Source organism: Diospyros lotus, chromosome 4 (genome assembly GCF_014633365.1).
Source record: "Diospyros lotus cultivar Yz01 chromosome 4, ASM1463336v1, whole genome shotgun sequence".
Taxonomy (NCBI): Eukaryota; Viridiplantae; Streptophyta; class Magnoliopsida; order Ericales; family Ebenaceae; genus Diospyros; species Diospyros lotus.
In genome coordinates, this window is record NC_068341.1 from 39,719,809 (window position 1) to 39,747,803 (window position 27,995).

The following is a 27,995-nucleotide window of genomic DNA, read 5'->3' on the forward strand; positions in this document are numbered from 1 at the left end:
ATAATATCTCATTAATAATATTTCATTAATTTTACTTTTGACCTTTTGTCAAATTCTATTAATAAAAATTCTATTAATAAAAATTGACGCAATTTACATTAATATAAATGTTAAAAATATTTAATGTTAAAATTAGTTTAAATCTTGCAATTAAATAATATTACACGTTATATTAACTTATATTACGTCAAAATTTTAATAGACATAATAAAAAAAATTAAAATATAGTAATTAAATTTTTTACAAAATACAAAATTAAAATACAACCAGAATAATTTACTTTCGTAATTAAAGGTTAAAGAAGAGAGAACTTGGAGTGGAGAGGAGAGCATTACTGCGTCGGCAACAGCCAACAGGGGCGGAGCTGAGCTGCCTTCCTGTTCCTTGAAGCATCATCCTGATTCTTGAATCCGAAGAGAAAGAAAAGTGTGCTCTGGATTTGATGAAACAATTCCAACTGGAGAAGCTGGGGCATGGACAATAGAAACGTCGTGGTCTGCGACAATGGCACCGGTGTAATTTATCCTTCCCTTCGTCCCCTTCCCAATTTTGCCTTCTCAATCTCTTGATTTCTTGCTGTTGTTCAACTTTTTCGGATCGAATTTCATTTAGAATCGTTGCCTTTTAGACAGAGCGGGATTTTGTTATGTTCAATTCTCTGCAAATCAGCTTCTCAAGTTTATTGATTGAAACGGAGTTGTTTTTCTCTGATTTTTTTCCCTTGATCTCCAACATCCCTGACAAATTATTGGATAAATGTAGAATCCAAACTAAACCAATAGATTTAATTATATTAGAAGCATAGACGAGAAATTGAATTACAGACTCAAGTAATCACGTGAAATCGGCGATTGCAAGTGCCCTTTGGCGTGATTTATAATAATGTCTCGGCATTCAAACTGCTAATGCTATGCTGACTGCAGAATACAACATGCTGCAGTTCTTAATTTTGTTTCTTTGTATCACGCTACAATTCATTTCTTTTAAGCTTCATACTTGATTTTTCACTTGTCGAGTCTGTACTTATTCCATGCAGTATGTCAAGTGTGGTTTCGCTGGGGAAAATTTTCCAACTTCTGTGTTCCCATGTGTGGTGGGAAGGCCAATGCTAAGATATGAAGAATCGCTCATGGAGCAAGAGCTGAAGGTGCATATATCTATTGTACATTAGCGCACTTGCATTTTTAGTTCTACATTGCAAGGTGACTCAATTATAACTTAAACAACAGCATCAACAAACAATAACGCATCAAGGCTTAATCCCACTAAATGGGATCTGCTACATGGATTCAAGCTCACCAATTTTCTTCATCTATGGGCATCTCTTATATAAGTTTCTCATCAAAATTTTCTTGGTCTTGCTCTGCCTCTTTTGTTAAGAATTTCTTCTGTTCCATCTAGTCTCCTCAAATTAATTGTATTCAAAAAGTTTAGCATGCTGTGTTAGCATTAAATATAATTTTGGATGTTGATTTTTTGGGGTTGCTTTGGAAATTTGAAAACTAGGAAGAAGACCAGAGTGCTGCCTTCGGGTATAGAAGCTTGTGCTAGAATCTTGACTATAGATTTGCCTAATCCCTTGACTAATATAGAGTCTCACGATCTACTTTTAATTGCTTGCCAAATTCTTCTACTCTATTCCTCATGTGAGACCTTCATACACCAAACCGAGCATGTCATTTTGATCTTTGCTTTGGAGTTAACTAAACTACTTGAACAAAAATATATATATGAAGAACAAGAATGAAACCTTGGATACTTGCAGAAGAATTTTAAAATCTCTCTTGTTTTGCACGTCTCTCCAAATGTATGAAATGACTTTCATAACCTTGTATAAATGAGGAAAGATGTTAAAATCATTAGATTTCCAAAGTAGAACAAATCCCATCAAAAATTGTATGCTAACATTTGAATGGAAAAATGGCATTGAAATACACTGAGAATCAGAAAACCAAAAATTGGTTCTTTGGGTCTCAGTCCATTCAAATAGGTCATGGGCCATTTGAAGTTTGAACAGCAGTTTGAATTTTCAGTGTATTCTGCAGCAATGACTTTAATTCTGATTTTGACCCTGAATTGAATTTGAAAATTGTCATAGGCCAAAAATTGCAACTCTTAGGTCTTCTTTCTAGGGGCACACATTTCAATTCCGTTTGGTTGGACAACAGTATAAAATGTCATGACAAAATTATTGTTGCCGAGAGTTGTCACGACCGTCTCTGATTAGCAGAATTTTTAAAATTTCTTTGCATTGTAATTTTTCTTTACCGCTTCCTTTTCTGGTTATTATTGTAATTTCTAGTATCAGTTTGTTAGCTAAGATTCCCCACGTGGAGGGGGGCTAGAATAGGACAAAACTTGTGGTTACAACCGTTAGGAGGGTGAGGATCGCCTGTGGGCACGGCCACCCAGCTATATCAACCCAGGACTCTCTTGGGGAGGTATCGAATATGAATTCTACATTCTGATTTCTATCTATCTTCTTGCTCTTCCTTCTCTTCTTCACTATTTCACTCTCAATCTCTCCCATTTCTCTGTTAACGCCGATTACATTTCTTCAATACCACCCAGATTGAGAAGTGTAATCCTACTGTCACCAACATTCGTGACAAGAGTTTTCTATGTTCATCTATTTTGCTCCAAACTGGTTTTCCTTGTTCTTAATATTATTCTTTTAAGCCTTAATGTGACTGGAAGCACTTCAAACATACTTCCAAGCACTAAAACTATCAACTAATAGCCTATCCAAAATCTAATGACATAGTAAAAGCAACTCTATAAGATTGGCAATACAAAATGAACATTAATGGTATGTTCACTAGTTCTAACAACTTATTTGTGTGTTGGACACCTTAATGACTTAGTTGTGTTGCCAATACAAAATATTTATTTGCAATTCATGGTCTAGAGACTTAAACTTCTTTGCATACTCTTGCCAATTTAATAGTCTTATCTGACAATAATTTCATAAATGGAAGTATGCATGCATATCTATGTACTAATACTATTAAGCAATTTAAGTTGCAGGAAAAGATGTAGGACAAAGTGCAGCAGGCATTCTAGTAATGGCTATGTGTGTACACTGACTTAGAGCTGAATTCTGTCTAGTTTCACTTTTCAAAAGTTGCTAAAACTATGTGGTATGTTAGGCTTTGTGTGGACAAATAAATTGTGGTAAATGTTTGAAGATGAAAATTCAGGTCTGTTCTACGGTGTTGTGAACAATACAAGGGAATTTCTCTCTCTCTCTCTCTCTCTTTTGGCTAGAAGCTAAAGTTTGTAAGATGGGAGGAATCAGTTTGCCTTGTTCAATAAAATGATTGGTAGTTAGAAAAGGAGCTTTCACATCTGGTTTGGGGTGTTAAAAAGAGTAAAATTTGCAGAAAATAAAGAAAAGAAGAAACACTAACCCAGTCTTAGGATCAGATTGCATTAAACAATCCCATAGAAAATTCTTTGGGATTTCTTCTCAATTCAACTAGAATCACGAGAGCTTGGAGCAGATTTCTAAGAACTTCTAACCTATGTACTGTTTACCTGCATTTTTTTTACTATGATTTTGACGTCTACAACTCAATAATTTCTTCTACATTATACGTGCTGACACTAAGACACTATTATAACCTTTGGGCAACCCTGTACCTGATGCATAGAAAAGTTTAGATGATTAAAAAAATTCACCAGAAATATAGAATAGGTGAATTTTCTTTTACTTGTTCATCTTATAGAGGACCAAACTATTGAGCCACACTATGAAACTTTGGGAGAGATTTATAAAATGCTGATGACAAAGTTATTAGAGAAGTTCTATGGAAGGTTTTAGGGAAGAAATGGGTTTGAACTGCTTATATACAGGTGATTAAATGCATGTATCATGGAGCAAGAACACATGTCAGGACATGTGAAAAAGTTACTGAAACTTTTTCTATTATAATTGGATTAAATCAAAGATATTATTGCCCTTACCTCTTTGCTTAGTAATGGAAGTACTCACTAAACATATCCATGCAAAGGTGACTCGGTATATGTTATTTGCATATGACATTGTTTGGTGGATGAGACAATAGGCATGAACACTAAGTTTGAGATATGGAGGAATATTGTATAATTTGAAGGTTTTAAGTTAAGTAGATTGAAAACCAAATACATGGAATATAGGATAATGTTATGGAAAAACTTGAAGACCAAGTTATATCAAGAAAAGATTAATTAGATATCTTGGTTAATTATTCAAAAAGATGGGGAAATTAATGAGGATATTACCCATAAAATAAAGTAGGATGACTAAAGTGAAAAAGTGCATCTGTAGTTTTATGTGATAGTAAGATTTTGTTAAAGCTAAAAAGAAAATTAAAAAAAAAAATACAAAATTGGTTTTATGGTATGGCACATAATGTTGGGTAGTAAAACACCCGCACGTGCAAAGTGTGAAGGTAATTGAGATGAAAATATTAAGATGGATGTGCAGAGACATTCAAGAAAATACAAAATTAGAAATGAGGTTATTTGTAATAAGGCTAGAGTGGCTCATATTGAAGGTAAGATACAATTAAAATGGTTTGTACAAGTGAGAAAAATACCAATAAACTCTTTTGAGAAGAGTAGATGGAATAAAACAAGTATTTATCAAAAGAGATAAGAGGAAGACCAAAAACAACTTGTTAGGAGACTTTTAGGTGTGATATGAATTATAAGGGCCTTATAGAAGATAAGTTCATAGATACTAATAAATACCGAGTTAGAATTCATGTAGCCAACCCCATATAGTTGGATTCAGGCTTGATATATTGTTGCTGCCACTGTTGTTTGTTCATGTTATGGTGGACTGCACCAAGTTTATACACATTCCTGTGATGGAGTTTTTTCTGTAAAGGAAACATTGTCCACTCATTGGGTGTTAATATCTACTAAAATTTTTGTACACCGATTAAATGGTGCATCATTAGTCTTGGCTGCATGGCTTCACACCTGCAACTTTTTGTTTGCCTTCTGATTTCTGACATAATGTAGTATGCCTCTTCTTTATCTAGGATATTGTTGTTGGAGAAGGTTGCTTAGACTTGCGGCATCAATTAGATGTTTCTTATCCAGTCAATAATGGTATTGTGCAAAACTGGGATGATATGGGTCATGTGTGGGACCATGCATTTTTTAACGAGTTGAAGGTGAACTCTTTTACCTCCTGCTGTATTCTGATTCCAGGCTCCAGCAACAATGCTTTCTGGATTTTAATTTTCTTTTCTGGTTTTTCAATTGACAACTAACTCTGTTGCAATGCACATTCTCTCTGAACAGATAGATCCAACTGAATGTAAAATTTTACTCACAGACCCTCCTCTTAATCCATCCAAAAATCGTGAAAAGATGGTTTGAGATCATCCTTCTTAAATAGTTGTATTTCATCTTGTTAAAATAATTACAGTTATGACTTAGTACACTGCTTTTGATCTGAATTTAACTTGGCATCACAGGTTGAGACTATGTTTGAGAAGTACAACTTTGCTGGTGTCTTCATTCAAATTCAAGCTGTTTTAACATTGTATGCTCAAGGTGACTGTAGAAATGATTCGGCACCCTCTCCCTTCAGTGACATTAATTTCTTAGTTTTAAAATTCAATGAAGTTAAACTACAAATGTACACACTAACATGCCTCAATTTTATTTTATTATTTTTTTAGAGATAATCCTCATTTCTGTTGTTCCTGTTGTTAACAATAATGTCCAACTTGCGAATGATTTCATCAAAAGAATTATTTTAATCTTGTAGGTTTGCTAACTGGACTTGTGATAGACTCGGGTGATGGTGTCACTCATGTGGTAAATCACTCAAAAATCATTTCTGCTATATGATTTTGAAGTATCAGTCACTACTTTTTACTTATTTAATTCTCTTGGGATTATTTCTCCTTCTCTTATCAAATAAGTTGTCTATATTATCTGTAATAGTAAAAAAATTGTTCTGTCAGCTGTATCCTGTAAGGACGTTGGCCCATCTGGAGTTTCTTTGATCATTGTGTCTTGTTTTACTGTTATTTTTTGTAACAACTTCTTTAAGGGCTTCTTGAAGAGCACATTGATGGAAGAAGAATTGAGACAGAGAGAAAGAGGATATCGATTTTCATATTCAATTATAACATTTAATACCAAAGTCTGTATAATCCATTACACAGGTTTCTATTTATTTGTGAATAGGCACAATTTTTCCAAAGACATAATTAAAATGATCGCCAAATATTAATTTAATAAAAATTCTTAGAATTCTATTATAAATCCTAGTGAAATGTGGAGTTATGATCTCTATCTTTTTTCTTGGACAAGTGGAACGTTCCTTTGGAGAATAAAGGAGACATCTGCCAATTTAGAATATTGGTGAAAATTAGCAATGCTTGCCAAAGTGTGAATTGGATAATAAACACTAGTAGGTGATAAATCAACACAAGCGTCATTGACGAATTTGATTGTCACAAACCCGAAAGTGACAATGTAAGCCGCGTTCTAATTCGATATGAATTAGAAATGTCAGTAGGGATCTTAGGAGAAGACGAAATAGGTGTGAGAGAGATTAGAGAGGGAGGAAAAGAGAGAAGAGAAAAAAAGAGAAGTTGTCACGGCCTGGCTTGGCAATATTCTATCTCCCAATTCCAATATGAATTAAGAGAACCCAATACCTGAACAGGAAGCAATAATAGAGAGAAAAGAAGAGTGAGAGCAATCAGAGCGAAGAACGGGAGAAAGAACATAGAGATAGAATGAGAGAGAGAACTGAGAGTTGGAGGGGAGAACAATAGGAATTCTGATTTTTCATTCATACCATTTCTCTCGTTTGTGTAGGCAGATATACCCCAGCGTCTAGGAGGAGAGATTCTCCTGCCAGGTGGGCCCTACTCTTCTAACAAACTTGAGATTCTCTAACCATCTTTGCACATGGCAGTAACTACCTTCTTTTAGAACTTACAACAGTAAAAAATAAGAGGCTATTACTATCTAAGGAACTACAACAACAGAACAGTAAATAGCAACAGTAAATAACAAAAAATTTAAAAATAGGCTTAGAGGGCTCTTCTCGTGACAAAAGTTAACAGAGAAAGGGGATAAAATTCTTCTTGATTTTTCATAATCACTACAAGTTGAGTCTAGAGGGTATATAAGTCTCTAGCATGGGCGCTGCCATAGCATATCCCACCCCTAATAACCAACTCTTTTGTCTTTTCCCAGACCCCTTTACACATGGACCATTCCCCTAAAATATCCTATCCTTTATAGCTACAATATCCAAATGAATACAAATGCATAAAGTAAATGAAAACATAACAACATAGCCTAAAAGAAAAAACTACTAAGGCAGTTTAAATTCATTAATAAACGGCCGATGTCACACCATTGTCACTGTGTGTGACAATTGCCCCTCCCTTGAAGGATTTCTTATCCTTAAGAAATGTTGAGGAGGCTGGCTGCCCTGGGGAATCGCTAAAGGAGTCTTGTCAAATATTCCCAGGTGTTGCTTCCCTTGTCCTCTCCCTGCCACTTGACTAACACTTGAATGAGAGGGACCCCATGGTTATGGATCACTCTCCTATCCAATATTGCTTTTGATTCTTCCACCCTTTTCTTTTCCTTAGGCAAGGATGGCCGCTCGGGATTGACCTGCTCCTTGCCTAATGACCATTTTAAGAGAGACACATGGAAGATGGGATGCATTCGGGACCCTTTAGGAAGTTACAACTGGTAGGCCACCTTTTCAACCTTAGCTATGATAGTGAACGGACCAAAATACGGGGGAGTCAGTTTAGTAACCGGTCCTTGAGTAAGGGACTTCAAATGGGGGTGCCTCAACTGCAAATAAACCTTCTCTCCAACCTCCAATTCTCTGTCGCTTTTACTCCACTCTGCATATTGTTTCATTCTATTTTGAGTTGAGGCTAGAGTTGGAAAATGGGCGGGCTGCCCGGCCCACCTCCTGCTTGGCCCACCCATTTCGTGGGCCTCGAATTTGGCCCTCGAGGGAGGCGGGCTGGGCCAAGCCGGGCCGGACTGGGCAATGGGAAATGGGGGCCTGACATGACCCTATGGCCCTTAATAAACAGGCCAAGGCGGGCCAGGTCGGGCTATGGACTTGCAAGTAGGGCATTTGAGGGCTTGCAATAAGGAAAATATTTGCCGGACTGAGCCGCAGGCCACAAAGCACTGGCTCGGCACGACCCGCGTTCTTGGGACCGGGCCGGCCCGACCCGCTTGCTATAGTACCAGGCCCAGCTAGGCTGGGCTGGGAGGCGAGCCGGCTGGGAGGGCCCAACTCTAGTCGAGGCCAATTCCTGCTTGAGCGGTCTAAGTACCACCCTCCTTTGTTGCAAATATTCTTCCACTGAAGAAACTGTAGTATGCCTTCCTATGGCTAGTAATATTGGGGGTTTGTAATCGTAATTAGCTTCAAATGGAGACATTTTTAGGGTGGTGTGATGGGTAGAGTTGTACCACCACTGGGCAAAGCAAACCATCTGTGCCACTGGTTAGGGTGTAGGATACAAATGCACCTAAGATAGGTTTCTAAACTCTGATTAACCCTCTCCGTTTGCCCATCCGTTTGAGGGTGGTAGGTAGTTGACATGTTGAGTTTTATCCCAATCGACCTCGTCAGTTCTTGCCAAACGGTGCTGGTGAATATCTTGTCCCTGTTTGATATGATAACACTTGGCACCCCATGCAAAGCCAATATTATGTCCATGAAAGCTCTGGCCACCTCTTGGGCTGTATAGGGATGAACCAACCCTATAAAGTGTGCAAATTTAGTGAACCTATCGACCACCACTAGCACACTATTCTTCCCTTTTGATTTGGGTAATCCCTCAATGAAATTCATGGACACACTAGTCCAAGCTTGGTCGGGTACTAGTAAGGGCTGGAGCAACCTGGGGTAAGCAACATTTTCATACTTGCACCTCTTGCAAGTATTATAAGATAATACAAACTCCCTCACATCAGTCTTTAATTTTGGCCAGTGGAATAGCTGCTTCACCCTTAAATAAGTGTTTTAGACTCTTGAATGTCCCCCTAAGGGAGACTCATGCAGCGACTATAATATTTTTTTCCTCAGGTCCCCCTTACTACCTATGACCACTCTGCCCTGTAGTCGCAACATCCCTCTCTTAGAGTATAACCCCCCAATTCCTTGTGGTCTCATAGCCATTCCTTGTATGAGTTCTTGCACTTGCTCATCCCCTTCATAACTATCCACTACCTCCTTACACCAATCCGGCACTACCATAGTAATTGATGCCAAATTCTTGTCTTCATAACACCTTGAGAGGGCATCTGCTGCCACATTCTCATTGCCCTTTTGATATTGTATCGAATAGTCTAACCCTATTAATTGAACCATCCCCCTTTTTTTTAGTTGAGTTTGCAATTTTTGTTGCAACAAGAATTTCAAACTCTCATGATTTGTCTTAATTATAAATTTACCCCCTTCTAAGTAATGACGCCATTTATCCACTGCCATTAGAACAACCAAGAATTCTTTCTCATATATACTTAGGTCCACATGTCTACCACTTAGAGCTCGACTTAAGAAGGCTAAGGGTCTTTCTGGGATAGTACCTGCCCCAATGTCACTCTCACAAGCATTTGTTTCTACCACAAACGGTTGGCTAAAATCGGGTAGCCCCAAAACTGGAACCTTACTCACTGCCCTCTTCAACTTTTCAAAGGTTGTCTCGACCTCTTGCCCTCAATTAAAGCTTCCCATCTTTAAGAGTTCGGTTAAAGGTTTGCTTATAGTTCCATATCCTTTAACAAATCGATGATAATAACCCATTAGCCCAAGGAATCCTCTCAAGGCCCTCACGGTTGTGGGTTTGGACCAAGCCAACATGGCTTCCACTTGTTTAGGGTTGGTGCTAACTCCTGCCCCAAAAATTAAATGCCCTAAATACTCCATTTGATTCTACCCAAATGCACATTTTGACCTTTTGATGAAAAGTTGGTTAGCTCTAAGGACCTCTAGGGTGGCTTTGAGGTGAGATATATGTTGGTCTAAGGTGGGGCTATATATAAGGATGTCATCAAAGAATACTAGGACAAATTTCCTTAGGTAAGGCTAAAAAATTTGGTCCATGAGAGACTGAAACGTAGGTGGGGCATTGGTGAGCTCGAATGGCATTGCCAAAAATTCAAAATGGCCGTGGTGTGTCCTAAAAGCAATTTTAGGGACCTCTTCAAGCTTTATTTTGATCTGATGGTAGTCGGACCTAAGGTCAAGTTTTGAAAAGAAATGGGCATCATGTAGTTCATCCATCAAGTCCTCAACTAAGGGTATAGGGATTTTATCTCTAATGGTTAAGGAATTTAATTTGCGATAGTCAACACAAAAACACCAAGATCCATTCTTCTTTTTAACTAGGAGGACTGGCGAGGCAAAAGGGCTTTGGTTATGTCTTATGAAAGATTGGTTTAACATATCCTTCACCATCTTTTCAATTTCGTTTTTCTGGGTTGGGGAGTACCTATAGGACCTGATGTTGATGGGTTCCGTATTAGGCTTCAGGTTTATGGAGTGATCTAAGGTTCGGGTAGGAGGTAAGGTTGTGGGTTCAACAAATAAGTCCTTGTAACTATCCAACAATTCGTCAATTAGGTGTTGAGAATGTACCCGGTCAAGCTTCTAGGGCTAAGATGTGACTATCACGTGCACCTCCCCATGCAGCTCTTTTTCAGGCTCTCCCTCCATTGCCACAAGTGAACCTTCCCCACAACCACCAGTGAGAACAATTGGGACAGTTGACACTATTTGTTCTTAAGCATTTTGTGCAATTTCTTTCCTGAGATCATCTTGTAGGATCCCGATTCCCTTTTCCCGGTCAGTGTCATTTTCCTTCCTCTCTTGTCAAACTAAACCTCCATCCTATTGAAGTTAAAACTGATGAGGCTTACCCCCTTCATCCAGACAACCCCTAACACCACATCACATCCCCTTAATTGTAGTAGCCTCAAATTCGCCTCAAATTTCTCTCCTTGCATCTCCCAAGTAAATCCAAGCATGCTGATTTGCTAAGTACTCTACTGCCATTTGCGACTGTCACACTTAGGGGTTGAGTCCCTTGGAGTGACATTTTAGCCTCTTAGTTGTCCCTTCATCAAGGAAGCTATGTGTGCTTCCACTATTAATTAGGATCAATAAGCCATGATTCTTTATACTCCCTGTTACCTTAATTATCTTGTTGTTAGTCACTCCCTTAAGTGCATGCAATGAAATTTCTCAGTTGTTCTCTTCTTCTGATTCACCACTCTCCTCTGCTTCCTCTTTTGACCCCTCAGCTTCATCCTCCTCTTCCTTTTCCAGCAATAGAATTTGCCTTTTACATTGATGCCCGAAATGGTTCTTATCCCCACATCTAAAACAGAGGCCAACTAATCTTCTTTGCTCTCTTAATTGCTCCCCATAAGGCACTGTGCTGGGCCCTATCCCTTGTTTCGTACTTCCTCCACTCTTGCCAACTTCTTGGCTAACTTACTTACCTCCCCCATTAGCTGGTCCCACCAATAACCCCTTGTGTTGTTGCCGTTGCTTTTTCATAAGTGCTTCTACAATCATTTCTTGTAACCTTGCACTCTCAGCCGCTTGTTCTACTGTTTGGGGCCTAATCATCTTTACCATTGGCCTTATATCCTCACTAAGCGCCCACTCAAGAAGCTTGACATGAAATAAGCTTCAGTAAGGTGTGGATTTTGTTGAGTCATATAGGACCTCAAATCCTCAAATCCTCAAATCTCTTTTAGTACACTTCTACACTTCCTAGTTTGTCTTAGCTTGTTGAACTCTTCAATGGTGTCCACCCTATTTCTTTCTCCAAATCTTTCACATAGTTTGGCCACAAACTCTTCCCAGGTGAATTCGTTCTGCACACTTATACACCCCTAGAACGAGGCATCGATAGCCTCATTAAAGTAGGCTGCAACGAGTAGTACTTGTTGCCTTATTGGTACATTGTTCCACTCAAAGACCCTCTTACATTTCCTTATCCACCACCGGGGGTTGACCCCTTCAAAGATAGGAATCTCTATCTGGGGCATGGTGAACCCTTGGTGTTGCCCATTAGGTGCGCCATTCCTATCGTTACCATCACTCCTTCCAACATTTCTTATGGGTCAGCCTCTATTTCTACATTGGCACGACCCCTATTTCCCTCATTTCTATGCAGTACAGCCTCATTTCTATCTCTAGGGGGAAAGTTTTCAGCCATCCTTACCTGGTTTTGTCGTGTGAACATTACCATAAATTGTTGCATGTCATCCCACAGTCTAGCCATTGATCCATCCTGCCTCTGCTCCATACCTTCCAATCTTTGCCCCATTTCTTCCAAGGCCCCTTCCATCCTGCCTATCCATAGCCTGGATTGCCTCTTGATTCTGGGCTTCCCCAGCCTCCATCTAGCCCATCCTATTTTGGAGATCAGTCATCGTCGAGCTAACCTACTGCAGTTGCGTTTCAAAATTCCTCATGTGGGTTCCATCCGCTATCCTTGCTTCTACTGATATGCCTAGGACCAGTACTCCGATACTAGTTTGTCACAAACCCGAAAGTAACAATGTAAGCCGCCTTCTAATTCAATATGAATTAGAAAGGTCAGTAGGGATCTTAGGAGAAGACGAAGCAAGTGGAGAGGAAGAAAAAGAGAGAAGAGAAAACAAAGAGAAGTTAACAGAGAAAGGGGATAGAATTCTTCTGACTTTTCATAGTCGCTACAAGTTGAGTCTAGAGGGTATATAAGCCTCTAGCATGGGTGCTGCCACAACAGATTCAACCCCTAATAACCAACCAACTCTTTTGTCTTTTCCTAGGCCCCTTTACACATGGACCATTCCCCTAAAATATCCTATCCTTTACAGTTGCAATATCCAAATGAATACAAATGCATAAAGTAAATGAAAACATAACAACATAGCATAAAGAAAAGACTACTAAGACAATTTAAATTCATTAATGAACGGATGATGTCGCGCCATTGTCACCATGTGTTACAATTGCCCATCCCTTGAAGGATTGCTGAGGGGGCTGGCTGCCATGGGGAATCGCTGAAGGAGGCTTGTTAAATATTCCCAGGTGCTGCTTCCCTTGTCCTCACCCTGCCACTTGACCAGCACCTGAATGAGAGGGACCCCATGGTTATGGATCACTCTCCTATACAATATTGCTTTTGGTTCTTCCTCCCTTTTCTTTTCCTTAGGCAAGGATGGCAGCTCGAGATTGACCTGCTCCTTGCCTGATGACCTTTTTAAGAGAGACACATGGAAGATGGGATGCATTCATGACCCTTCAGGAAGTTGCAGCTGGTGGGCCACCTTTCCAATCTTAAGTTATATAAGTTAATGAACAATCAACTTATATAACTTATATAACTTAAGATGATTCACACTGACAAAGAATCTAACTGACATGATGACAAAGGTTGTTCCGTGAGAAAAAAGTTTGAGCCTTACACTTTGCATGATAGAAGAGGAATCCAAGTAAGGGTTCTCATTTGGTGCTTATATATTTTATGAGTGTGGAGGGGGAAATCTGTCCCTTGATGGTCTGCAACACGGGAGACTATTTTTGGCATTCAAGGTGGCAGGAACTATATTTCCCACATTGATAACCGTTGACCTATTAATGCCCTTGTATCTTACATATATGAAGCTTAAAGCAACAGAAATCTTCCACAATCAGAAAATTACAGCCATATGTGTCCAGTTTGACATATATATGAGTCCAAGTTGTGTGAGTTAAGGAATGCTTTATCTTCAATTATTGACATTTTCAAGGTCCTCCTTACATCCATTTTTCAAATTCTAGAGGTTTAACTTTATGAAAATATCTTCAATGAGTGGATTCTCTAACTTATGAGATTTAGTCAGAATAGAACTGAATCTCATCATTCTAAAGCTGTAATTAAGCTTCTTGCACTGTTCAATGGCCTGGGGAATGCAAGAGTAGTACACCCTTAGCTCTTTTCACAATCCAAAATGCAATTGACAATCATATGCTATGGTTCTTTATTTAAACCACGCTTATTATGGAATTTCTAGAATGCATTCAAGTTATTTGTCACACTTGAAGAAGGTTTGCTTTATTTTACTTTATTCATACCATTCATCATGATAATACTGGTTTTGTTCCATGGTTATGGGCCTTTTTCATAGTGGAGGTGAAGGGAAAAAGGAACAAATACATAGTAGTTCCTAATCATAATTTAAATAGAATCCTAAACTATCTATAAATCCTAGTAAAATGTGGACTTGCAATTTGCATAGAATGGAGCTTATAGCTCTGTAAGTCTAGAGATAGAACAGTTCTTGGGGATAATAACTTGAATCTTCTCTTGGGGTCTCAGTTTTTGATGGCTAAATCTTGTCTTCAGGTTCCTGTTGTTGATGGCTATTCATTCCCTCATCTTACAAAACGAATGAATGTAGCAGGTCGGCACATTACATCTTATCTTGTGGATTTGCTTCTACGTAGAGGGTATTGGTCAACACCTTTCTAAGTTGTCTTTCTAAGATTACTGTTCTTCACAATAATTACTTACACTTTTGTTGGAATTATACATTTTTTCTCTGAAGGTATGCAATGAATAGGACTGCTGACTTTGAGACTGTTAGAGATATCAAGGAGAAGCTTTGCTACATAAGGTGAACAACTAACATAATAGGTTGGTATGCTTGCCAAGAATTTTTTTCATTGCAATTTATTGGATCTAGTTCTCTGCAGTTATGATTACAAAAGGGAGTACCAGTTGGGGCTTGAGACTACCATCCTTGTGAAGAATTATACTGTGAGTTATTCTCTTAGGTAGCGTTTATTTATCAAGATATAGACCGGAAAGGGTGGGATAAGGAAAACATCCTGAACAAAAGTGCTTTACATTGTGTTTGTTAAATTTTCTGGAAAAAAGTCACATGACTTCTTATTTTGAACTTTCAAGATAAATTTATCTCTTTCCCCCTTCAGATAAGTTATCTTGATACAACCTTATTTTACTCATTTTAACAAACACTACCTTCATGTGTATAATTTTATCAATTGTTTTCTGAAATATTGAATTACAATGGTCGATGGATGTATCACACTATGACATAATTGGTTCTAAGTCAGGAGGTTTCAAGTGTTATTGTGAACTCTTTTTTCCTTTTTTTTTTAGCTGTTTTTTTCCCAATTATATAATAGTTAGGGATGGCAATTTTTACCTAAACCAATGAAAATCCAACCCATCCAGTCCATTTTCTATAGGCATGGATCTAAAATTTTGTCAAATGGGGCAGGTACCTGAGAGGGGGGGGGGGGGGGGGTGGAGGAATACCAACATGGATACAAGTACAAGGGCCATGACACATACCCAACTTGCATGTATATATATTTGTTTAACATAGTGTTAGCGCATTATGCACATAAGGCTTTAGGCTCCATTGCCTACCTAAGGAAAACTAGTTATTGGCTACTCTCTAAGCCCACACTCACTCTAGTCAGGTAGCTTGCAACTGGGATCTAACTTAACCTAATAAAAAATCAACATTCAACAACAATCATAACCTAAAAACATAGCAACCATTAATTTTGATTGAGAACTTGTGATAAGAAATGAACAAACAGATTTTTTTAAAATTTAAATTGGATGGGTATGGGTATCTGATGGATATTTGTTACTTGATGGGACGGGATGGGGGACCAAGTATATTACCTGACAGGTACGAGTGCTAGGAAGGAGATATGAGTATGGGTACTGGGAATGGTGCGTGCACTCGGTCCATATCCAGTCTATTACCATTTCTAGCATAGTTGTTTCATGTCTATTTTTTGTGTCCTTTGTATGCTGAACGGTTTGGCTGTATATGTATATGCGTGTCTATGTATGTGTTAAAATTGTCAAAATCTGTTGGATGTTTTCTCATTATTATGTTCATTTTCTTGGACTTCAACACGCATATTATTATCTAGGTAATTCTTTCTCTTATTAAAATGTTATGTAGTCTATGTTAATTTATTAAATAACTCATTTAATCAGTTGCCAGATGGAAGGGTTATCAAAGTTGGCACAGAGAGATTCCAGGCTCCTGAGGCTCTTTTTACTCCTGTAAGTCTGTTCTCATAGTTCCTTATCTTCAAGAGCAAAATGAGAACTTGGGATTTCTCTCTACTTAAAGTCTCTGGTTCATGCAAATAACTTCTCTTTGTTTTACTTGTTTTCTTTTAGAAACAGATTGTTGCCATGCTGTCTGTCTTTGGTGTGCTTTGTTGTAAACTGGGTCTTTACTTGCTGCCTACCCTATGTTTTGTGCTATTTTCTGTTATTATGGAAGTGTCATCTTGCTCCTGTGTAGATTTTGAGATACTTATCTGATTCTGTTTGGCTTACAGCTTACCACATTAACAAATGGACCTAAATAGAATGCATTTGAATAAGATGCATCCACGCAACGTGAACAAATTTGTGCTGCTGATATGTGGTTCTGGATCAAATACAAAACACGATGCAGATGTGAGCTTTATGAGACAAAAAAATGATGCTAGTTATGCACGTAAGAGTAGCTTCAATTCAATATAGGATTGCTGATTTTCATGAGTAATGGCATCATTTATACCTTTGATCATAACAATTTACATTTTCTGAAAAGGTGAACTCTCAAATCTCAGGTTTGTGGAAACTATATGGTATAATGTTGCTTCTCTACTAAATAATTGCAATTTTAATAATGAAAATTAACGGAATCAGATTGTTTATAATTAGCTAAGTCTGCTGATAAAACTATTCAATCATAGGTGTTGACCTAGTAGACAGTTCATTGGCAGAGTTGAGTGTAAACTATAATACTCTGGGAGCATTCTGAACTTGTGCATTTCTATTTCTAGAGCTTTATACTTGTATTTAGGAGCGGAAGTCATACACTTGTAATATTGCTTTTTTATTTTTTTTGGCTAACCACTTGAAATATTGCTTTAACGGGTTCAGAAGCTGTCTTCTTGCAGGAACTCATAGATGTTGAAGGTGATGGAATGGCTGACATGGTATTTCGTTGTATCCAAGAAATGGATATTGATAACCGGATGATGGTATGCAGATCAATTTGCAAGCATCAATACCTTTATTTCTTTTTTTTTTTAACTTTAAGAATTTACTATTTTCTTAATAGCTTTGGTAGTGGCATACATATGTTAAAAGTTTGATCAAGACACAGTCGTCATGCTTTGGACTACTTCTATGCTTATTGTTTGTCTTGAATATTTGTTACTATTTATTCCGCTCTACAAGAGCTTTTGAGTTAATTCAGTTGTGGTCACACTCTGCTTACACAAGTGTTTTACCAATAAGATTGTTGAAATGGTGAAACTGTTGGTTTGTATACTTTCTAATACAACCAAAAGATGTCGCACCAACAGAGAGAAGGCAGAATTTTTTAGCAGAATAACTGGAGTTGTAGCCTAGTGGTAGGTGGTAGTGTTGGTGAGCCTGGGGTCTTGACCTTGAGTCTCATGAGCCTCAATTGCTCCCCCACTAGGTCCCAAGTGGTATATTCTTACTTACCAGAAAAAAAGAAAAGCAGCTTTATGGGCAGCTTCTTTTGCCACGGGACTACTACTTTCCTTTTGTCATTCAGACTGTACTTGGGTTTGTTTCATGTAATTTTTAACTCTCTATTTGTTTGATTTTTTGCAGCTCTATCAACACATAGTTTTAAGTGGAGGGAGTACTATGTACCCTGGATTGCCCAGTCGGTAATAAATTTAAATCCTTTTGCATTCAATAAAACCAGTATATTGCTTTCTTGTTTGTCATATCTTACCATAAAACACTCTCTCTCTCCCAAGTTATATTTGCACGGACTTCACTTGCCCTGCATAATTAATTGCTTGAGGTTCTTCTTTTGGAATTTAGACAAAGTTCTGTTAGATGTAGTCATCTATCCTTGTGATTTCTAGCTGGTAACCATAATTTTTTTCACATAATCATCCATGCTTGGTGATTCCAATGATGAACCACAAATTTAGTTGTGCAAGAACTTAACAAATATGCCTTTTCTAGTCCTGATACAATTGTAAAGCTATATATTGCGTTTTTTGATGTTTCAATACATGAAATTGCAACCCTGGTTGGTCCCTAAACCATTCAGTGGCATTATGTATATGGTTCAATCCACTTGTCAGATCAGGAATTTAGGACCAATTCCTTCTCTTCTCTATCTACAACACTCTCTTAGTGTTGAGGTAAATGCTTTCAATTTAAAATTGTAAACTAAAGCGTAACTAAAATGTGATTAAAACTGTAATTCTGAACTGGCAGTTTAGGTCACTTTTCTATCACTGGAACATTCTAAAGCCGTTATTGATTTTGGTTTGGTACCTATTCTATTTAATACACCCTTACTTAGAAAATGCTTTTAGTAAATTAAGATGATAAAAATACTTAATGCAGCAGTTCAAACCAGAGTTCTCATAGTGTATCAGTAGTTATAAAATTCAAAAAATGAACTTGCCAGGGCAGGGAGATTCAATATGGAGTTTTTTGATTTATATATGAATTAAGGTGTATGCATATGTTGTTGTTTTAGTGCTTATTTTGATTGTTATCTGATGGCATCAAGATTTTCATATTAATATGAATCCATCTAAACATTGTAATGCCACTTTGATTTTCGTTGCTCTCTTCTATTTGATCCATTTAGCTGTCCAGAAATGTGGTTATGCATATTGGAACATAGTAGGACTTTCTTGGCCTTCAAAGAGTGGTCTAATAAACCATTTTTCTTTTCTTATGAGCATCATTACTGTAGTAGTTGTGCTTTTAATTATTGCTCATGCGTGATATTTCTAAATATTGTCATTTTGTTTTTCTCAGCCTGGAGAAAGAAATTTTAGAGCGTTACCTTGAAGTTGTTTTGAAGGGAAACAAGGACGGATTAAAGGTAAGATATGAATTGTGGTATGGAAAGATAATAAAAATGGCAAAAGAAAAGAATACCATGTTCCTGATTTTCTTTTCCTAATCTGATAACTAAGGGTTTCATTTAATATTCAAATTTGCTCTATTTAAGCCTATTATGTATGCTTGTAGTAATGTTAGAGGGCGAGCTTTAATAGTAAATGTTAGGGTTTCTCTTTTGTGATTGGAATGCCATGGGTACGAGTTGTGGAAACAACCTCTTTACCAAAAAAAGAAATAGAGCAAGGGAAAGGCTTCACATAAATGTGATCCTCTATTGACCCTCACTAAGCGGGAGCCTCATGCACTAGGGGATGCCCCTTTTATGTATGCATAATACCTTTGAGAAGTGAGCATATTGTGGCCTCCCTTAAAATATCTTATTCTAGCGGAGACTAATCTAAACTCACTTCTTAAGATTGGAGGCGGCAAAAATTGGCCCAAAGTTGTTTTTTAAACTTTTGACATGCAGTGCTTTGCGCGCCTGCATTAGCCAAGTCGTGCATACTTACTTGCTCACCTAGTTTGGATGTTGTGCGTGCACCTTGCCAGCTTGCCTTAATTTGAAATGGAGGCTCACACTAGGATGCTTGCACCCCCATCTCCTTCTAGCAGCACATTATTACACTAGACTGCTGATTGGTGCTGCTATTGGATGAGCCTCCACTTGTCTTGATTGAAATTGTTGGCTCGTGTTGGGGTCATGGGCACCGAAAATTGGCTAACACTTTGGCGGTCCATGACAATTCTTCCCCACCTAAACTGGCGTCACCATCGACGCCTCGGCATGAAATCTCTCAATTTGGCGTCGGAGTTGTCACAATGCCGCCTCTAGTTCCTAGCTTGTCTCACTATTCAATTGCCCTTTCCACTTCACCAAGTGTTGTTGTCATAATACAACAATCACAACTTGTTTTTCTCGGGGGAAGCTCAACAAAAAGTTTGTAGAGCTAGATGGAAGAGCAAGGTTTTCTCTGAAAGAGTCATTTGAAGGGTCCTGCGGAAGGGTGGCTCCGGAAGGGTCTTCGGACTACTGAAGGGTCTTTTGAGGGTCTTATAGAGAGTCTCCTGAAGGGGTCTTTGGGTGCTTCAAGTCTTCTGATTTGCGAGGAAGAAGACAATTGTAGATCGGAAGACAATCAGAAGGCATGTGAGGATCTCTCCCGCGTAAGCCCTCCGATGCCTAAGTCAGATATAGTCATGGTGTGGAAGAGGCTATGCAAATGTAGTGCAATGTGGATGGTGCCTTCAGAAGAGTAGGGACTCTTCGGAAGAGTTGTGCATGGAAGAGTTGGAAGAGGGTCCTTGGGTTTTCGGAGAAGGTCCAAAAGATGAAGGGTTAGGGGGTATTTAATACCCCTTGAGGATTGGGACACGTGGCAAATCCGGACATGTGACACACATGCACGAGGGCACGTGGCACGACCCTTTGGGCAAGGGCGTCTGGATGCCACTGGATTAGGCTTCGGGAGGACGTGGCCTTCAGGGGAGCTAACCCCCGATGGGTCTTCAAATGGACTCTTTGGGAGGGAATGGCACGGAAGACCCCTCTAGGAGAGAAGATTCTCTCGGGCCCAAGCATACTTCTTTGGGGGAACTCCCTCGGGTGCCCTCTAGAGGGAACCTCGCAGAGGGTATGCTACAACACCAAGTATTCCTTGGTCCACAGGTGTCCCATTCGTCCCTCATGTTCTGCTAAGATGGCCTCTACATCTTTGTCATATGATTGTTGCATGCCCACGAGTGTGTGCTTTGACTAGCTTCAGCTGGCAAGCATCCTCTTTATCTGCATGGCATGGCTTAAGCAAGCTGACATGAAATACCGAGTGAAGCTTGCTTTTTGGTGGCAGGTCCAGCTAGTAAGAAGGATTATGGATGCACTTTAGTACTTGAAAAGGCCCTTCGTAGGTCGCACTAGCCCCTTGTGTAGCCCAGGAAGTCACTGCGAGGAATAGACCTTCACTAGTACAAGGTCCCCACCCCAACCTGAAACTCTCTTAGCTGCCACTTGAGATCATACCATTTCTTCATGTGTTTAGCTGCCTTGTGTAGGCAGGCCCAGTTGAATTTGAAGGCTGCTAGCTGGTGACAATCTCAAAGGGGGACCGTCTGGTCGCTTCATTGCGCTGCAAATTATGGGTGAACTGTGCGATGTCTAAGTACTTGGACCAATCTTGCTGGTTGGCACTCACATAATGCCACAGATACAGCCCCAATAAAGCATTAACATGCTCAGTTTTCCTGTTGGTCTGGGGTGGAAGATGGTTGAGAAGTTTAATTTGGACCCTATCAGATTAAATAATTCCGTCCACAGGTTGCCTGCGAACCATGTGTCTTGGTTACTTATGATGGACCTCGATAGCCCCAGTTCTTGGCCACAAGAGAGAATAACAGTTGGCCACTGGTCTCCGTGGGGCAGTTTTTTGGGGCGGGCATGAAGGTTCTGTATTTTGAGAACCTGTCCACCACCACAAGGATGCTCTTGTAGCCTTCAGACTTGGGCAGGCACGTGATAAAGTCTAGTGAGACAAACTCCCAAGGGCTTCGGGAACTGGCAGCTGCTCCAAATGGTTGATAGAAGGTTGTTGTTTGAACTTGTCTTGCTGGAAGACAAGGCAAGTACGCACATAGGCCTCCACTTCATCCCTTAGCCACTGCCAATAATAACGTTCTTTGACAAGAGCCATGGTGAGTCATGGCACCCTCGCAGCACCTCTTGACACAGGTTCTTGTAAGATGGCATGAAGATGTTGTGTCCCTTGGCATACAACAGCCCATCTCCAACCCAAAACCCATGGGTCTTACCTTCCTTGCATTGCTACATGATGGCTTTGGCAGTGGGATCTTGCTGTAGTCCACTGCGAACTTGATCCAACTGCCCACACTCAGGCTTGCAGATGGCCATTAAACTTACCTTTTGGCTTAGGGCATCAACAACCAGGTTGACCCGACTTGGTTTATACTCCAACACATAGTCAAACTCAGCCAAAAAAGTTTGCCACCGTGCTTGTTTTGGGTTAAGTTTGCATTGGGTTTGGAATTAGCCCAGGAGGTAATGGCGCTAAGTCCATAGGCAATGTACCACAACGGTCATCTCTTTCTCTTTCACCGTGTATGTAATGTTGATTGGTCTTGTTCAATTTTTTTTTGCTTTCAAATGCCACTAGATGACCTTGCTACACCCACACCCCCCCTGATAGCAAAGTTAGAGGCGTCTGTCTGTACCTCATTAGGTTGAGTGGTCGGGCAACGCCAAAACAGGTTCTTCAGTCACTGCACTCTTCAACTTATCAAAAGCTTGCTGGCAGGCCTTGGACTAATCCCACGAATGGGACTCTTTAGCAAGTCAGTCAAGGGCACTATTATGTGGGAGTAACCTGCTATGAACCATCGATAGTAATTGGCCAAACCAAGAAAGGACCTCAGCTTTGAAACCCTTGTTGGTGCCTCCAAGTTGCCTATGGCTTGTACCTTGGCTGGGTCCATTTGGATCTTGTCACCCCCCATAATATGCCCCAAGAAGGTCACCTTAGGTTTGGCCAGCTCACACTTCTCCCTTTTGATGAAGAGTTGGTGTTGCCTTAAGACCTTGAAAACACTTCGCAAATGGGCCACATACTCAACTAACGTTTTTATTGTATCCCACAATATCATCAAGGTAAACAACTGCAAATTGGTCAAGGAAGGGTTGGAGTACCTTGTTCATGAGAGTGCAAAACGTAGCGAGGGTATTGGTTAAGCCAAATGGTATCATGAAGAACTCATAGCCGCATATCTAGTAACACACGCAGTCTTGGCCTTGTCCCCTTTTGCTATGCGTACTTGATAGTATCCCGACCTTAGCTCTATCTTTGTAAGCCAGTAGGCTTTCCCTAATTGATCAAACATTTGCAATAGGAGGCGTTGGGTACTTGTTCTTAACAGTAAGTTTGTTGGGGGCTCAATCAATGCAAAACCTTAACGAACCATCATGCTTGTGTTGGAACAATACAGGCGTGTTGGACGAGGAGTTTGAGGGGTGAATAAACCTGGCATCTAGCACGTCAAGCTACCTTTGCAACTGTTCTAACTTTGGTGGGTCCATGGTGGGGGTTGAGTGTTAGGGATCAACTCGATGCAATTATCAACTTCTCCTCTTAGTGGTAGTTGTTTTGGCAACTCTGGGGCATGATGTCTTGATACTTCTCTAGCATGTCCAAGACTTCCACAGAGATAGTTGCCATCTCCTAGTTTGGTAACTATCTTAATCATGTATTGTGTTTTTATGTTGTAGAGGTTTGTTTCTCAATACCAACTGTGTGATGGGGCATGGCTGCAACAATTATCTTCATTCACTACTAGTCCACCATCACATGAAACTTTTCCATATGTTGATGGTGTTGGAACTTTATTTCATCATTTCCTCACTGGAGAGTTGCATCAGAAAGGGCATCCAATACAAAATGTTGCCACATTATTTTTTTATATGGATTTGCATTATCAATGTGACTTTAAAGTTAATTAACATTATGAATACTATACGACAAACCCTAACTTGACTAGGATAAGATGTAGTTATTGATGAAGCTAATGTATCTTGTATCTTGCATCTTATTTATGGTAGACGTTACTCCAACCTTATGGCAATTATTTTTTTTCTAATTTTTTCTTTTCATGGTGACTGGATTGTGTGCATCCACTATGACACCGTCATCTAGTTACACTTATATTTTAGATATATTGATACTTAATTGCCGCATACCCATTTTGTATAACAAAAGTCGGTCTTATACCTTTTCAATAAAACTTTCTTTTTGGTTTTAAGAAGAGTTTACAATCACGTAAAATGGTGGAAGTATTTCTCCAATTTAAGCATCTAGCATGTCCTTCAATTGAACAAATTAAGACCACCTAATTTTAAAAGCATGTTAAAAATCAATAATGAAATAAAAATATTTAGGCTTTTATTCATTGCATTCCCTCAATGTTTTTTATTTTGAGAATCTAGACTCCAGAAGTTTGAAATAAGAGTTTTTGGCAATATATGTTAAAAACTGTTTAGTCATGTTTATTTTCCATTATATAGAATGTGACTTATTTTTATGCATGTGTAAAATATAAAATTTATTTTTTGAGGAGTTCCTGCTGTGTCATGTCTTAATTTTTTTTTTTGAAAAATACCATGTAGTCTGCCCTTGTCATGTTGTGTCATGTCCATGTCCCATGTCCATATTCTGCTTCTCAAGATACAACCATATGCAAGTAAAATTTAAGATGCATATTCTCTGCATTAAACTCATTGTACCACTGCACAAAAATTTACCTTCAAATATCTCCCAAGGCATGAAATAGAAGTGGAAGACACTTGAGAAGCTCTTTTTTGAAATGGAATCTGTTACTTTTCCCAAGAATTCCTTGATTTCAATTTCAATGTATCTTTCTCTTCCAATGTCCAGGGTTGACATTCCTCCCCATCTAATCTTCCCAAATGTAGGAAAGTGTTGGTCTTTCTCAAGCCTTGAGATATTATGAGCTACTATACACCCTTTTTCCTGGTTTTAAATTTTGTTAGCATACTACAAAATCATCTTTCTTTGCCACTATGATGTCGCTGTTTAACATTGCTATCATTAAGGTTCCTAATGGTCTGCTAACAAATATAGCAATGACCTGTGGCTTGTCATTGAAGTTGTAAATTTTGTTTATACCCCTTTTTAGATACTGGCCTATAGTACCGTAGGCATATGACTTTTTTCTTGTTTTTTTGTCTGTCAATTAAGATGCAGACCATGGCTCATTTTGATTAACTCTGCCCCTCTTTGGTTGAGGGTGGGTAATGATACAGCCAAGCTAACAATTTGAGGTTACTTTAGAATCTTCCCCACTTTCCTTCAATCTGATTTTAGTAAATAACTTTGTCCCCTTCAACAGAAACTACGGTTGCGAATAGAGGATCCACCACGCAGGAAGCATATGGTGTACCTTGGAGGTGCAGTCCTTGCAGGAATTATGAAGGTACTCTCTCATCCGTCCATTCATTTACATCAATGCCCAGCGGTTTCTGTGATATGTTCTGCCCTCTGGAATTTTCTTCACCATCTTAGTTATGTTATAAGCTTCCAAAAACAAAGCACAATTTTTGGAGAAAATGCATTTATTTCAGATTTGAGAAAGCAACTGAGTTAAGGACTGGTTTGAGTGTGTGTGTGTGTTGGGGTGGGGGGGTAGGGAAAAATTTGTAAAAAGAAATGCTACAAATTTAGAGATTAATTCTGCTGGAAATTTGATTACACATGCAGGATTCACCAGAGTTTTGGATTAGCAGAGAAGATTACCTAGAAGAGGGAATTGCTTGTCTAAGCAAGTGCGGCCAGGCATGAGTTTTGGTGGTTAATATGTTCTCAGTTTGCTGTTGAAGGGGAACTTCTAGACTGTTACTTTCTCCAGCAAGAGGAGATGGGGATAAAATGGCAAAACCCATAAAGTTAGAGAAGAAAGGAACAATGAATATCCGTCAAAAGTTCAGTGGTGAATGCTATGATCTGCTTTTGTGATTTGACTTAGCAAAAGCTTCACAATGCCACATCTTGATGTCAGAAAAAGGTGGTATTTTAAATAATTTTGCATTTTATACTATGTATCTCTGTATTGGTGGACATTTATATCTTTGTATAAACTATTACTCCAAAATTTTTCCTTTTGACACTTTTGCCATTTGGTCATGTAAAATACAGCGGAGGAAATGAACTGTCTTGGAATTTTTTTCCTGCCAGCCTGAGCATTCTTGAAATTTGTGGTGTGTTTTCTTCTCTTTCTGTATCAGTTAGTATTGCATCGTCCAGCCATCACATCCATGGTTATTAATTATATAGGCATGTTTGCACATACTGTATGGTTAGTTGGACTGTAGGAGAGTGTTAATCAGAAGGAATCTCATATCTGAGCACTGTTTACAGCTGAGTTTTTTCTGTACTTGTTTATACTACTGGTTTTCATTCTCAAAACTGTCAAAACTTTTAGGTGCATTTCTCTGTTGCAGAACTGTTGATCCAAATTGCTTCCTTATTCAAGGTTCTTTATGCCTTCCTATTAGTTGATGAGGATGATTGCATGTCAATCAAAGGTTATGCTAATCCAGATCCAATGACGTTTGGGAAGAGGATTGGTGATTGCCTAGGGTCATGATGAGCTTGAATTTGAGACTTTCTATAGCAAAAATGAAGGTACTCTCATTCAGCGCCCCCTCCCCCCAAGAAAAAAAAAAAGGGTACCCCTACTTGTATGATGGGGAGCATGAACAATTTTATGGATGGAGGTGTTGGAAAGGTCCTTGTTGCCGTGATGCCTGTATTTGAATAGAGAAGGAAAATGGATATTTGGGTAGGAGTAAAGGAGAGTTTCATGCAACCAAAGTTCGGATACTGAAAATAAGGGCCAGTGGGGGCCTTCAGCTAAACTTTGGGCTCTGGTTGTGTCTATCTGCCTACTCTCTCTCACACCCAGAGCAGATATAGTAGATTTAGTTGCTGATATGATATGAAGCACCTCTGGTAAATCGTCTTTCTGCAGTTGGAACCTCATAGTTAGAGTTTATTAACTTTCTCATGACCAGTAAAAAGAAAAAGAAATTATTTTTGTTTCTTCGGAATCTAGGCTGGTATATATTTTAAATTCTGCACATTGGAGTCTAATTAGTAACATGGTCATATAATTACATAATTTCGACTTCAGATGTTATTTTCTCGACAATGTATGCTTGCAACAGAGTCTTGAATATTAATCATATATCTTTTCTGTGTCTTTGTATGATAATTGTGTTGAAAATTTCATATGCGTTAGCATAAATTCTAGACAAAGGAAGAACCTGAATGTATATCCAGGCACATTTACTGGAAAGATTTGTGGGTAGTTTTGTTTTGAAAGGCCTTGGAACTTGAAATCATTAAGAAGAGAAGGGCGAAAATGAAGAATGCAGCGGGAGAAGGCATTAAATTAAAAGCAGGCAAGTTAAGAACTAGCACCATTGGAACATCTTTAGATGTGCACATCCTAATTCCCACATAAGGTAATATCTTTCCTGGATGGTCTGTAACTCAGTGCATTTAAACTGTAAATGCAGACATTAGCTTGTCTTGACTTGATTGTGATCTCATCTGATGTGGTTCTGTGACCAGGAACATTGCAAGAAGAAGCTGAGCTCCACATCAAGCTCGCCCGGCAGGAAGAAGCTATTGCTCTGTCTCTTGCACATTCAATTCCGTCAACAGCCGGTATCTCCAATCTATAAACTCCGTGTCTGTTTGTGGTTCTGTTGACTGAAAATGAGATCTGTTCTGTGGTTCTTGGAGAAACTGCCTTGAATGTGCAATCTACTCTTACTCCCACACCTGGTAATACCATTGAATGCATGAACACCTAGAAAACCATAGCCACAGAAAGGATATATAGTTATGAGTTACTTGAAACATAGAACCTGGTAAGAAATAGCTGTGCCTGGAGAAGGTGTTGTTGGAGCAAGTATCACAGTAAACAAAACCCATGACAGTGATTTGGGGGTTGGCCTTTGCCGCTTCAACCTCCCGAGACAGCGGCGCGATTAACAAGCATGAAAGTATAAGAGATAAAACTTTTGAACCCATAACCATTATGAATTTCTGGAAGAGAAAAAGAACGGGAAAAACTTGATCTCTGAGCTTGTGCACCTGCAATAACTAGCTAGCTAGATCTTTCTGAGCATGATTATGGAGTTGAAAAATGGTGTGGACAATGGGGCCTATCCTTAGCACTACTGTATCCAAAAAGGGTTGTAAGGAAATTTTCTATTCAGAACAAGCCAAGGCATGTGAATGTCTTTTGGCAGGTAGTGGAGTGGATCTGAAGGACATGATCAGGGGAAAAAACCAGTTGCTTTTGTAGGTTTCTCAAGCTCAGAAACAGAAGCCAAATTGTGGATTTATAGCTCAACTGGGTGAAGAAGCTCTCTTTCCTTCTTTTGGAGGAGAAGAAGACACAACTAAGGACACTATTGCTTTAGGAACAACTTGAGCTACTGTGTGTAAATATACAGCT

At 39.0% G+C, this 27,995-nt stretch overlaps 2 protein-coding genes across 2 annotated transcripts; one reads left to right on the top strand and one right to left on the bottom strand.

Annotated features, from left to right (window-relative positions):
• The first annotated feature begins 306 nt into the window (after positions 1-306).
• Positions 307-25,698, top strand: LOC127800288 (actin-related protein 2). Its single transcript, XM_052334815.1, has 15 exons — positions 307-515; positions 1,037-1,147; positions 5,031-5,165; positions 5,296-5,367; positions 5,472-5,550; positions 5,768-5,817; positions 14,394-14,497; positions 14,596-14,664; positions 14,744-14,807; positions 16,035-16,103; positions 16,997-17,080; positions 17,685-17,743; positions 18,864-18,930; positions 24,858-24,941; positions 25,226-25,698. Exons 1-15 carry the CDS (start codon positions 474-476, stop codon positions 25,304-25,306), a joined length of 1,170 nt encoding a protein of 389 aa, XP_052190775.1. The 5' UTR covers positions 307-473; the 3' UTR covers positions 25,307-25,698.
• Positions 25,699-26,896: 1,198 nt separating this feature from the next.
• On the bottom strand, positions 26,897-27,975 carry LOC127800290 (uncharacterized). The gene is made up of 2 exons (XM_052334816.1): positions 27,400-27,975; positions 26,897-27,313 (listed from the first exon to the last, which is right to left on the bottom strand). The coding sequence occupies exons 1-2, from the start codon at positions 27,569-27,571 to the stop codon at positions 26,976-26,978; spliced, it is 510 nt and encodes a 169-aa protein (XP_052190776.1). The 5' UTR covers positions 27,572-27,975; the 3' UTR covers positions 26,897-26,975.
• Positions 27,976-27,995: the final 20 nt, after the last annotated feature.

Coding starts and splice junctions, on each gene's coding strand:
- LOC127800288 (XM_052334815.1), top strand. CDS start 474: ATGGACAATAGAAACGTCGTGGTCTGCGACAATGGCACCGGT. Junction 14,665..14,743: donor GAGAAGCTTTGCTACATAAG/GTGAACAACTAA, acceptor AGTTCTCTGCAG/TTATGATTACAAAAGGGAGT. Junction 16,104..16,996: donor CTGAGGCTCTTTTTACTCCT/GTAAGTCTGTTC, acceptor GTCTTCTTGCAG/GAACTCATAGATGTTGAAGG.
- LOC127800290 (XM_052334816.1), bottom strand. CDS start 27,571: ATGGTTATGGGTTCAAAAGTTTTATCTCTTATACTTTCATGCTTGTTA. Junction 27,314..27,399: donor GCACAGCTATTTCTTACCAG/GTTCTATGTTTC, acceptor TGGTATTACCAG/GTGTGGGAGTAAGAGTAGAT.